This window comes from Pseudovirgaria hyperparasitica, assembly GCF_010093815.1.
Source record: "Pseudovirgaria hyperparasitica strain CBS 121739 unplaced genomic scaffold EJ05scaffold_6, whole genome shotgun sequence".
Taxonomy (NCBI): Eukaryota; Fungi; Ascomycota; class Dothideomycetes; order Acrospermales; family Acrospermaceae; genus Pseudovirgaria; species Pseudovirgaria hyperparasitica.
Genome location: NW_022985554.1, coordinates 189,176 through 201,406, shown reverse-complemented (window position 1 = coordinate 201,406; position 12,231 = coordinate 189,176). Strand labels below are relative to the sequence as shown.

The following is a 12,231-nucleotide window of genomic DNA, read 5'->3' as shown; positions in this document are numbered from 1 at the left end:
GTACATATCGTATCGTCGCAAATAAACTATTCATGTCACCAACAAAAGACACAAAAGGATGAGGAAGAACACGGGACGGAGATATTGTTGTTATTTAGGTCCGGCCTCGTGAGGAATGGTCTGACCCGAGGTAAAGATGCTCTTGCTGTTGCTGTTGAGCGCGTTGTTTATGCTAGTGGGTTTGGCAAGTTTATTGCTCGCTGAAAGAAGGAGAAGTGAGCAAGGGAGAGAGGATTCTGGGGTTATCAGGGTGAATAAAACGTGTTGAGGCGGACGGTGGCACGGGAGACAGGCGTATGCGATATGGGAGTTTCTTGTTTCAGTTTCACTTTCAGTTTCAGTCAGAGAAAGCCAGCGGAGAGAATGCCAAAAAGTCAAGGGAGATACGCATGGGGAGCAACGTGTAGCAAAGCACATATTCCAAGGTGCACGACGGATATGTGTGAACAAATGATCAATTTATCCGCCAAACTCCTGCGCTGTCTGATGCCTAGAAGACTAGGGACATACCCACAGCGTGGCGGTAATGTTTCGTCGCGCTGCCTATAAGCGGCCACACGCCGATCGCAGCGCTGAGTCGATATCACGCACCAAGTCTCGAGCCCTAACTCATGCATATCAAGATAAGCCGTCTTTGCACTCGTGCCGGCGAACGCACTCTCCAATCGCTTCGATCACGTAGATCCTTCGTCATATCATCAGTATATTACATCCCAAGAGAAAGGAGATTGCCTGTTTTCGTGAGATCGTGAGTGAGGCTAGACACGCTCACAGATCAGTCTTGGCTTGTGTGAAGTCCCACAGGCTCTTTACGAGAGGGTCGGGGAGGGTGTAGAGATCGACGTGGAATTCACCCTCTGCCATCAATGTCAGCCTATAGGTTTTTGATCCGGTTAGATGCAAGGAACTTACTGTCGACGTCATTCTTGGTGTAGGTGTCCGACGTCTTGTTGTCGTGGATCATTTGCACGACCTGGAGTAAATCTTCCTCACCGAGACGTTGAAGGCCATCGGCAAGCTTCTCCATGTCGACCTAGAGCATCATATATCAGCACTTGCTGATGCCCATATATTACTTGGTTCTCACCATCTTGTCCTTTCTGCTTGAGCGCTTCTTGGTCGCATCGTCGCGCTTGCCTCCACGAGCGCCATTCACGCCGGTCGATCCGGACTCTTGAAGTAGAGCCAGGAGCTCAGCCTTGGGGTTCTTGATCGTCTATTGCCACGAATCAGTACGGAAATTGTAAGACGGCCACATCGTAATTACAATGTCATGCTTGGCGATGTATTGCTCAGACTGGAAATTGAGATCATGGTCCAAAGTATGGATGCCACCTTTATGAGCTAAGTGCAGCTCGATTTGCATATCGAACTCACCCCATCCCTTCTCTTCGATACGGAAAGGATGCTTCTTGAATGCTAAAGAGCTGATAAGTAATCGTAATGTCAAGACTCAAGGTTGTACGGACTCTGGTTGGGCTTCGGGAAGGTAGGGTGAAGTCTGTAGATGACTTTCTCAAAGATGTTGGCCGTGACGTCCGCACCGTTTTCATCTATGAGGTAAATCTCGATATGCCATTTCCTCATGGGGAAACCTTCTTGACCTGAGTCCTCATCTCTTATGTGTTTGTTAGCTAATATCTTCGGGACCTTGCGGTCGTGCATGAAGGTGCGCGTACATGATTTCTTGGTGGGTGACGAGCTTTACAGTTCGCTTGACCTATGGATCTGTCAGTCGTATGTCGCCTACCGCTGTAGCTTATACGTACGTCGGGCATGATGTGAAGGCAGGGGAGTGTATCTAAATGACGGAGGCGTCGAGCGTCAGGTGCGAGACGAGCTGCTGTCACAGGTTATAAGAGAGGTAAATGGTTTATAGAAGATCGCCGCCCTGAGTTTTGACTATTGGGTATGCTTGCGACCAGCATGCAAGTTGACGGAGCTGGTTTCGAAGTGAAGTCTGGAGCTCTGGCGGACAACAGAAGGTCGCGACGGGAGGCGCGCGCGGGGATGCCAAGACTGCATCCCAGGCCACAAAGTCGATGGACCTTTGTTAAAATCGCGCTATTAAAATTGTTCGATATGTATGGGGTTCATATTTAATGCTATGCCTATGAACGAGAGAGTGCTCAATAATGATGCAGACTGCCACCATAGAGCAGATGATAATCGCCAGCCTCCTTTTGCGACTTAGTCCCAGCTCACATAGCAAAATACAGGCGCTGCCATTCTCATTCGCACCTCTGTGCTTGCTCACTTTCTACATGATATGCCATGCTCTCAACTCTTTCTCCTGTAGATGGTCCGATTGGCTTCGTCTACTCTGCGGCCTTGAAGAGGGCTTCATTCTCTTGCTGGGCCTTGACGAAAGCATCCTTGAATAAGTTGGCGTCTAAGCACACAAGTTAGTATTTATCGGTATGATGATTCGTGCTACTGACTATCGCTGTTGCCAAACCTGATGGCCAGAGTCTGGGCTTCGGGCTCTCCCTCGCTGACATCCGCGGTCGCGTTCCAGACCCACGAACGGTCACTACCAACGTTTGGCGATAACTTCATATCGGGTACGACTACAACATATTAGCATTAGGAAAACAGCATTGAGATGCATACTCACCGTAGTGGTTAGCGCAGACCTTCAAAGTCTTATCCCGTCTCATGACCAAACGTGTCTTGCCGTTTTCCTTGTGCTTGAGAAGTCTGACTTCGCCAGTGCCCCTTTCTTTCCACTCCCTAGAGTCACGGTCAAACTTGAAGAGTTTAGCGCGCATCTTGAAAGTCTGTTCCTCAGATTCCTCGTTCGTTACAGTTTCGACTTTTTCGGTCAAGTGGACGACAGGTGCAAATTCGGCGTCAGGTTCATGTTCCTCAACTTTATCCTCCTACACAGCTTATCAGTATCCGAAAGACATAATACAAGTAGACTTCGTAGGGCATACATCATCGCCCTTTTCGGCCGCCTCTTTGTCCTTGATGTACTTGGCTGAGCCAGAGTTATCGTTTGGTTGACCATCGTCCGCCGGCTTGCTCGTCTCCGTTTTCTTCTGTCCACCACCGAACATGGAGGAGATTTTGCTAGTGACTTCGCCAGCGGTGGCTGACGCGGTCTCAACAACCTTCTGGGTGAGTGGCTTCTCTTCTGTGGTGCTGGCAGAAGTGCCATCCGTAACCTTCTTGGTCTCGTCAACGGCGAGCTTAGGCTCGGTGAGGCCTGGGCCAGATTGTTCCGATGCCATGATTGATTGAAGGTTAGAAGTCTGAGGTAGGAATCTCAATAAGTCCGGTGTAAGAGGTATTGATATCCTGGAGCAAGATTGAGAGAAAAGTCGTGGAGGGGCAACTTTCACTTAAGGAGAAAAGTGGATGTGTTCGCGAGCCCCTCCAAAACACCCTGTTACCTAGAGCGGTAGCGGTCGAGCTTGGCGTTTACATCCGCCACAGTGGCTCACTAAGGCACGTGATACTAGGTGATGGCTAGTGTAGAATGGGGGCAAACACTAGAACAACTGTACCAACATTCTTCACCTATGAGTGGTGCCATGCTGCTTCTGACGTTCAATCAGTAATATCAATTCCTGGTATAGTTCATGATCAAGGCAGTACGTCGTAGAGGGCTTATATCTGCTGTGGACGGTTAAAGCTTCGACGTTCATCTACACGATTTTGCGGCCACATCTTACGTTGGTCTCGGAATAGGGTAAGGGCACTCATAACGACACCCTCAACGAGGCACGCGCCAACGACAAGGAGCACACATTCATTTGGAGGGGGCGCTTGCAAATACTCAGCAAGGCACTATGAACTGTTTACAAATTGAACCTCGAAACTGGCGTTGAGTGAATAAGCTGAGGGCTTGTCTGCAAAGCGGTGGCAATCCGTGGTATGTAGTTGAGCCAGATCATGGATGACAGGCAGGAGCAGGCACAAGTTTACTTTGGGTAGGGGCGACCTTGCTGCACGTACTGGCTAGCGGTACCAGCAAGCCCAGCAAACCCAGCCAGCCTGACCAATGAGCTGCTAGGAGACTTCTGCAATAGGGGTCGATCATAATTCACAATATCATCATCGAATCAAGCTATGGACCTCCTCCAGGCCGGAGAGGAACTTATCCCCATATGATGACGCTTCCACTAGCAGACTGCTAGCTTGCTCAAGAGGTGTAAAGAAGCTTTCTGGTTCTGATAACAGCTATCGCAAAAGGATGCCGGCGCAATACCAAGACCAATTTCCTTACCTCATGGTGCCTCATCTGCGGAGCCAAGAGTGCTTGGTAGGTCTCGGCGCTGTCACGTCACTGTGCTTCCGCTTCCCAAGGTTCCCTTCCCGTTCCGGGTTTCGTGACGCGTAATCCAATAGACCGCACATTGACTTGCCACTGCTCCAAACGCTCAAGAAAATAGCCCCGTTAATGAGGCCTCTGATGCAGCGCGGTCAGTGCAACGGAAACGGAGAGTCGTGTGAAGATGAGGATGATCGCTTTGAGTGGAGCCTGAAACTGGGATTTGCAGGCGTCTCCTCAGCAAAAGTGGAATGAAATGTGGTATTCGTTGGCTGTTTGAGCCTGGCCTGACTACATGCACTGCTGGAGCGGCGGCAGACTGTCCCACCTGTTATACCGGGATATGAATGCACTTGCCTAGTGGGTCATTCACGTTGCGCCTGCCACCCCCCCTTGCTGCCCCTTTCCCCAAATATCATTCACTATTACCCACCACTTGCCAACCTCTTTTTTGTGACTCTCAACCTTCGTTTTTGTGTGTGTCTATTAGATCGCACTCACTCTCGCTACTTCCCCCTTCTACAACTCCTTGTAATTCACTCACCACCTTCTCTCGAGTCCTCCTCACTCTTTTCGGAGCTCGTCAACAGGCTTTTATACATACTCCCGTCTCAAAGCTTGCAATACTGCTTGTGAAAAGCTTTGTTTCCAGCCACGAAGTATTTACTACACTCCGGTCGATACATACTGCAAGTCCAGTAATCGAATTCGCAATGAAAACTGCTGGTGTTATTCTTGCCGCCTCCGCGGCCTTCACATCCGTTGTCGCTTCGCCCGCCAAATTTCAATACAGGGCTAGCAGCAACACCCCCCAGGTCACAACCAAGGGAAACGGTACGTTCTTGTTGTAAACCTCGTTAACTCCGGTGACTCATTCTATGTAGCGTTCTTCGCGGGCGACAAGCGCTTCTACATTCGCGGAGTCGACTATCAACCAGGCGGCTCATCCAATGTAGCCGATCCTATCGCCGACGCCAACGGTTGCAAGCGTGACGTCGAGAAATTCAAGGATCTAGGCATCAACACAGTCCGTGTTTACACAGTCGATAACACTGCCGATCACGATGAATGTATGAGTGCATTGTCCGATGCTGGTATCTACTTAGCCCTAGACGTCAACACCCCAAAGTACTCCCTGCGTCGCGACAAGCCTTCTCCATCGTACAATGAGGTATACCTCCAAAACATCTTCGCCACGATTGATGTCTTCCAGAAGTACGACAACACTCTTTTATTCTTCTCTGGCAACGAAGTCATCAATGACGATGCTACCACCGACACTGCACCCTACATCAAGGCCGTCACCCGTGACATGAAGTCGTACATCTCCTCCCGCGGGTACCGCAAGATTCCCGTCGGTTACTCTGCTGCTGATGTTGAGGAGAACCGTGAGTCCACTGCGGAGTACATGAACTGTGGAACCGATGATGAGCGCAGTGACTTTTTCGCTTTCAACGACTACTCCTGGTGTGATCCTTCCAGCTTCACCACCTCTGGGTGGGACCAGAAGGTCAAGACATACTCCAACTATAGCATTCCTTTATTCCTTTCCGAGTACGGATGCATCACCAACACTCGTGAATTTAACGAGATTGCTTCGCTTTACGGCGATGATATGAAGGCCGTCTACTCTGGTGGTCTTGTGTACGAGTACTCATACGAAGAGTCCAACAAAGGCTACGGTCTAGTCGAGATCGACGGTAGTAGCGTCAAAGAATTGGACGATTACAAAACTCTCAAGGACAAACTCGCCAAGACTCCTGCACCATCTGATGATGGTGGCTACAAAAGCGATGGCTCTGCTTCCGAATGCCCAGCCAAATCTGACCACTGGAATGTCGATAGCGATGCTCTTCCTGCTCTTCCTGACAAGGCCAAGGCTTACATGGAGAAGGGTGCCGGCTCCGGTGCCGGTCTCACTGGCAGTGGTTCTCAAGAGTCTGGCCCCGACACTCATCCTACCGCTGACCCTGGCTCTGGGACTGGTACCGTCGGCGGGGACTCATCCAACGCATCTAACTCGGCCGGTGCTGCATCATCTCTCCGCATTCCTGAGATTACTGCAACTCCCTTTGTATGCGGAGCTGTTCTCCTTGTATCCACTCTCTTCGGTGCTTCCTTGATCTAAGCAAGTCTATGTGTTACGTGAAGGTGGATATCAGGGGCGTCGTGTTATGACACTTTCATGATTAACAGCTGGACCTGTGGGTCGTCGTGGGCTGCGAACCAAGCATATCTGGAGCCATTCATGTTGTTTTCCCTGGCGTTGCATGCAATGAACTGGAAGTTCGATACTAAGCTTTGCAAATTTCAGTCCTGGGCCCCTCAAAACTGTAACTATACACATAGTCGTACTGAGACAAATACGATTTCTTTCATGTCAAACAACTCTTTCCGTCTTTTGACGATATGACTAACCCCACGTGGTGCGAAGAGCATGTGAAGTCTTGAAATGGCTCAATACTGAAGAGCTTAAAGACAGGTATGGTTCGTACACTGCATGCACTATTGCACTGTTGCCGAGCCAGACATGTGTAGACCGCTAGGATTCTGGTAAGGCATCCAATCTTTATGCCTTAGGCAGCTATCGATAACGACAGCATCAAAGAAATAATGACATCTGGGCGCAACCCCACTAGCGTCGCATTCCTACGCAACATTGATAGTCAAATACAACCGCTTGCGCACTGTCTTGTTTCTCTCCTCTGCCTACGTTACCTCACAAGCACCATGGGCCGTGATCCACTGATTGGATTGGTCGGTAAGCCGTCCTCAGGCAAGAGCACGACGCTCAATAGGTACGACTCTGCTAGGCACATTTTTGAGCGAAAGGGAAGCTGAAGCGCGACAGTTTGACCGACGCGTCGAGCAAAGTAGGTGTGTATACGCGGAGATGCAGAGGGTTGCAGGGCTAATGGGGTGTAGGCAACTTTCCGTAAGCATCTTCCCCAAGTCTCTCTCGAGTGCCCTTGATCTTTCTTGGGCGTGCTCTGAATCTTTACTTCCTTCTGTCCAGTGTCCCAATTGCAACACCCTGACTGACCAAAATGCGCACACCAGATTCACAACTATCGATCCTCAGCGCGCGATAGGCTATCTCCAAATACCTTGCGCTTGCGCGCGATACGATCTCTCTGCTCACTGCCGCCCGAACTACGGGTCCTGCGTTGATGGCCGGCGTAGCGTGCCCATTGAGCTTCTCGATGTTGCGGGACTGGTACCTGGCGCACACGAAGGTAGAGGACTGGGGAATAAGTTCTTGGACGACCTGCGACATGCGGACGCGCTTATACATGTTGTCGATGTGAGCGGTTGTACGGATGAGGAGGGCAAGGCAACCAGGGGATATGATCCGAGTAATGACATTGTGTGGTTGAGGAGCGAGATTGTCAGCTGGGTGCTGGGGAATCTGATGGAGAAATGGTAGGTCTGAGAGAGAGAGGAGAGAGGAATATGCATGGCGCTCATGGTACGCAGGGGAAGCATAAAACGACGGCACATCGCAGTGAGTAAGTCTGCCCCCTTCTCGTCCACACTGAAGCATCATTAATTTCTTGACCCAGAAGCGACAGCGGTCGAAACTCTCCAGAACCAATTCTCGGGTTACGGCAGCACATCCAAGATCGTCGCCCGCACCCTCGACAAGCTCGCCCTGAAAGAGCCCCTTCAAGACTGGAGCAACGCAACCGTCGAAACGGTGGTGAACGCCTTCATCGACGAGAAATTCCCCACCGTCATCGCACTCAACAAGATCGACCACCCCGACGCAGACAAGAACATTGCCAAAATCGCAAAAACCCAGCCGCCCGAGACAATCGTGCTGTGCAGCGCCATATCCGAAGTCTTCCTGCGCAGACTGGCCAAGCAGGGCTTCGTAAAGTACACCGAGGGCAGCGAGTTCGTCGACACGCGCGACGACCTGCTCGAGAGCGGCGAGGACGACGGCGGCGGCCTCAAGGAGATGGACGAGAAGCTCAAGCAGCGCATCGAGAATCTCAAGGACATGGTCCTGTACCGCTTTGGCAGCACGGGCGTGGTGCAGCTGCTCACGCGCGCCGCGGATTTGCTCGGTCTGGTCCCCGTCTTTCCCGTGCGCAACGTGCATAGCTTTGGCGCTGCGGCGTCGGGGGGCAAGGAGGCGGTGTTTCGCGACTGTGTGCTTGTGGGCAGGGGTAGTACGGTGGGCGATGTGTATAGGAAGGTCATGGGCGATGCGCCGATGGCGTATGTCGAGACGGCTGGCGGGCAGCGCGTGGCTGAGGATGATGTTGTTGTTGTGGGCAAGAACGACGTGAGTTTTGGCCTTGCTTTGTTTGCTTTCAGTTTTATTCACCCTTTTTTGTCTTTATATTAGAGGTATGCTGACGTTTGGGTGTCGTTGTGCTGCAGATATTATCGTTCAAAGTCGGACGAGCGTAGGATGCATAGATGGCGATACGTGTGATGAGATTTGAATAAAAGAGATAATAGAAGAGGATACCTCCCCGGGTTTCGACTATACCCTTTTATGAAGTGTTGCATCGTGCTACGTGCGCTGTGCTATGTTTCGTTGCTCGTCGTTATTATTTATTATACCAAGTACTTGGCCCCCTTTCTGCGTTTCTACCTTACTTACCTTGCTCACCCTGCTTATCCTGCTAATCCTACTAACCATCCATCCATCCATCCATCCACCCATTCTCGATGTAAATCATCTCTAGTTTTCCACCTACAACTTCCCATTTCCCATTTCCCAATTTCCTATTTCCCATCTCTTATTCTTATCCCCCTTTCTTCAGCCCAATCTAGCCCCCTTTTTTTCACTCGTATCTTAGACTAAGATATATCCGCTCTCGAAATATTTACCTTTCCACTAATTCCTTCGTAGTAGGTGGTTCTTCTGCTTTGTCTCTTGGATATAATAGTATGAAAAAGGGGCCGTGTTAGTAGGGTTACTGCTGAGGTTGCTGCTGAGGTTGGCCAACGATGTGGGATAGGATGGGAAAGGATAGGATAGGATAGAATAAAATGGGACAGCACAGATCAAGACGCTCATAAGGCGAGAGATGCAGCTACGTTACATAAACACGATTCTTTCTCCGGTTATCACCCATACAGACTATACATCTACTACTTACTACCTTCATTACATCTACTGCTCCTATAGTAAATACAAAAACACAAGATATATAAACGAACATATAGAGTGAATATATAAGCAGGGATATAGGGTATAGATCTAGAAGGGGAGAGAAAAATAATGATTATGAGTTGTGGAATGGAGGGTATATGGGATGGTGTAGACTTGGGATATAGTTGTTGGAGTAGATGGTTGAGTCTACCGGAGGGCGTAGTGGGTGGATAGAGAAGAGGAGGAGGAGAAGAAGGAGGAGGAGGGGGAGGGGAAGAAGGGGAAAAAGAAGAGCAAGAGCAAGAGCAAGAACAAGGACAAGAATAAGAACAAATAATGCAAACCAAGACACCAACCAACCCCCCTCTATACCAAACCAAGCAACTACTACTCCACCTACCGCCTCTACAAGATATATAAACACAACGTATATATGTAGATATTCGATAATATCTCGCCAGCTCAAGGGGGTTACTCATGGTGGTGTAATTTCATTTACGTCAAAGTGCTGGTTTTGCTGGTTTTGCTAGGTACTGCTTTATGCTTTTGTAGGAGGATTGGGTGTGGGTTTGATATGAGGATGATGGATAGATGGATAGATGGATAGATGGATAGATGGATAGATGGATAGATGGATAGATGGATAGATGGATAGATGGATAGATGGATAGATGGATGGGTAGACAGATACAATCTCTACTATTCCCCTTCTCTTGATTCTACTATATAGCCAATATAACAAATACACATACATATACATGTATATACTCAAGGTCAACCCCCTCCACTGCGTAATAGATACACCCGCACACCCGCACACGCACACACCCGCACACGCACACACCCGCACAGCGTGCTCGCACAAACCACAACTACACAGTCTCGATGCTCGCGCGCGCATGTGCGTATATATGTATAAATAAACAAGTATCAAAACGACAGACTCACAAGTCCACGTCGCGAAGGGGGGAGCAAGAACTATATATTGCTCCTAACGACTGGATATATATGTATATATAGGGAATGGGACGAGCGCGGTAAGGCTAAAGAGCTTTGGTTTCTGGAGAAGGTGAGTCGGAGGGCGGATGGGATGGAGTTGTTTTGGGTGATAGATAATACGTGGTGTGAAAAGGGGCGCGCGGTTGCGGATGGAGTGAGTGGTGATGGTGGGAGGGCTTCGGAGATGGGTTGGGATGGAGTGCTGGCTGAGATGTGATGGATTGGACAGACAGGATACAGGTCGAGGATTGGGGGAATGGTGGGAGAGTGTGGGAGGGTTTGTTGTGACCGTGACTTGTAGGCTGTGTGTTTTGGTGTTGTGCTGGTGACCCATCAACTACATTTCCGATCAGTGTAACAGCGACGTTTTGGACCTATTGTAAAGCAACCGGGCTTCAGTAAGTAATGGAGGTTTTGTATCGTTCACGTCTACGCATGTCTTTCGGACATGACCACACCTGGCCTCTATGTCTTGTTGGAGTCGAGTCGAGTCAGGAGCGTTTCCGCAGCTGTCATCTAAGTTCAGAGGACGGATACTTCCGCATTCAACGTGTGGAGAGTCTACCCCCTACAATAAAAACATGACGCGCTTCACAACACGATAGAAGATCATAGAGGCCGTGTGCACCACGTAGTAATGGGTAGCGGTAGAAGGCGATTCCTGCCTCGGACAGAAAGCGAGGCGATTCGCGCGCGCCAGGGACTCAAGAAGTCAAAGGGCGATCTTCATGTCAAAGGCAGCAGCACGGGCTCTGCAATACAGAGGAGGTTGCTAGTGGTGGAAAGCATTTAGTCGCATGTGCTAATTATCAGGGTCCATTTGCTTGAAGCTGAGAAGTGAATCAACGGCAGAGATTCCTTCCGGAGAGACCAATGGTGCCAACACATATTCAGATTAGCCGAGGCGCTGTTCCCAGTCCCAACAGAGTGAGTGCGTTGCTTGTGCGTGGTGTTGGCAATGCAGTATCCTAGCTTGGCATTCGAGGCACGATGGATAAGACGGTGAAGCATCTTTCTCTAATGAACCGTCGTATGGGTAGTGGCGATCTACACGGCTTCTGTCGCACGGGGCGCATTGATCTGCAGATCCCATCGGATGCCTCGGTGTAAATATGACAGTGATGTGACGAAGAGCGACCGAAGTGAGTCTACGGAGGCAGTCCGTCCAGAAGGATGTAGGTGTGGTCGGGGTGAGGTAGTTAAAAAGCAACATTGATAAGCATTCGTAGGGTTTGGTAAAGTTTGCTAGGCTTGAAAGGGGTGAGGGCGCAATCTGAGCGTTACTGGACGGTCAACGTCTTTATTGTTTCAGGATTCGCTAGCGCGTAAAGCTTTGGGGGTACTTTTATTTAACGACATTCGATTTCAGCACAGAGGTAGGTTGTAATAGTGGAGGTTAAGCTGCTGTCAAAGTAAGCTTGTGAGGGCATGGATGTGAGATTCAGGACTGGGTTCCCATGGGGAAAATTGTGTACCAGGATCAGGATAGGCTCAGGCTTTCTAGGAGCTTCATTTATGCGGAGAGGCGGGGAAACCTGGTAGGCGTCAGTGCGGCGACACGGCTTCTGCAGCATCAGCAGCAGGATCTTGATGTGGAATCTGGTTATGGGACTGGATCTGGATCTGGATCTGGTTCCTGGTCAAAGTCAGATTGACAGATTGTCACTGTCAGTCTCAGGCTGGCGATGACTGCTGTCAAAACGCGGTTCTGTGGCTGCTGACAGGGGGGGTGCCGGCCGGCCTACACGGCTGACAGCTCAGTGGGCTGGAGCTGGAGCGGGAGCTGGATCTTACTCTGGCTCTGGCTAGCGGCAAGACGAAATGAAGGGTCTGGTGCACGATG

General features: G+C 50.0%; 4 protein-coding genes across 4 annotated transcripts; 2 read left to right on the top strand and 2 right to left on the bottom strand.

Moving 5' to 3' along the window:
* Nucleotides 1–313: 313 nt before the first annotated feature.
* On the bottom strand, nt 314–1,967 carry EJ05DRAFT_475136 (SAS complex, SAS5 subunit/transcription initiation factor IID, subunit 14). Its single transcript, XM_033743743.1, has 7 exons — nt 1,770–1,967; nt 1,680–1,720; nt 1,470–1,618; nt 1,268–1,419; nt 1,088–1,216; nt 913–1,033; nt 314–857 (listed from the first exon to the last, which is right to left on the bottom strand). The coding sequence occupies exons 1-7, from the start codon at nt 1,776–1,778 to the stop codon at nt 769–771; spliced, it is 690 nt and encodes a 229-aa protein (XP_033601332.1). The 5' UTR covers nt 1,779–1,967; the 3' UTR covers nt 314–768.
* A 351-nt stretch (nt 1,968–2,318) lies between these two features.
* On the bottom strand, nt 2,319–2,870 carry EJ05DRAFT_437403 (Ran binding protein 1; the record flags this gene model as incomplete). Its single annotated transcript, XM_033741788.1, has 3 exons — nt 2,319–2,392; nt 2,442–2,570; nt 2,618–2,870. Coding segments are annotated over 3 exons (456 nt in total), but the record flags the coding sequence as incomplete, so codon positions are not given.
* A 2,122-nt stretch (nt 2,871–4,992) lies between these two features.
* EJ05DRAFT_499312 (beta-glucanosyltransferase) lies at nt 4,993–6,407 on the top strand (the record flags this gene model as incomplete). The annotated part of the gene is made up of 2 exons (XM_033746814.1): nt 4,993–5,113; nt 5,164–6,407. The coding sequence occupies 2 exons, from the start codon at nt 4,993–4,995 to the stop codon at nt 6,405–6,407; spliced, it is 1,365 nt and encodes a 454-aa protein (XP_033601330.1).
* Nucleotides 6,408–6,923: 516 nt separating this feature from the next.
* Nucleotides 6,924–8,782, top strand: EJ05DRAFT_475132 (GTP-binding protein-like protein). Its single transcript, XM_033743742.1, has 7 exons — nt 6,924–7,077; nt 7,131–7,156; nt 7,205–7,214; nt 7,340–7,702; nt 7,757–7,788; nt 7,843–8,570; nt 8,669–8,782. Exons 1-7 carry the CDS (start codon nt 7,010–7,012, stop codon nt 8,696–8,698), a joined length of 1,257 nt encoding a protein of 418 aa, XP_033601329.1. The 5' UTR covers nt 6,924–7,009; the 3' UTR covers nt 8,699–8,782.
* The last annotated feature ends 3,449 nt before the right edge of the window (nt 8,783–12,231 follow it).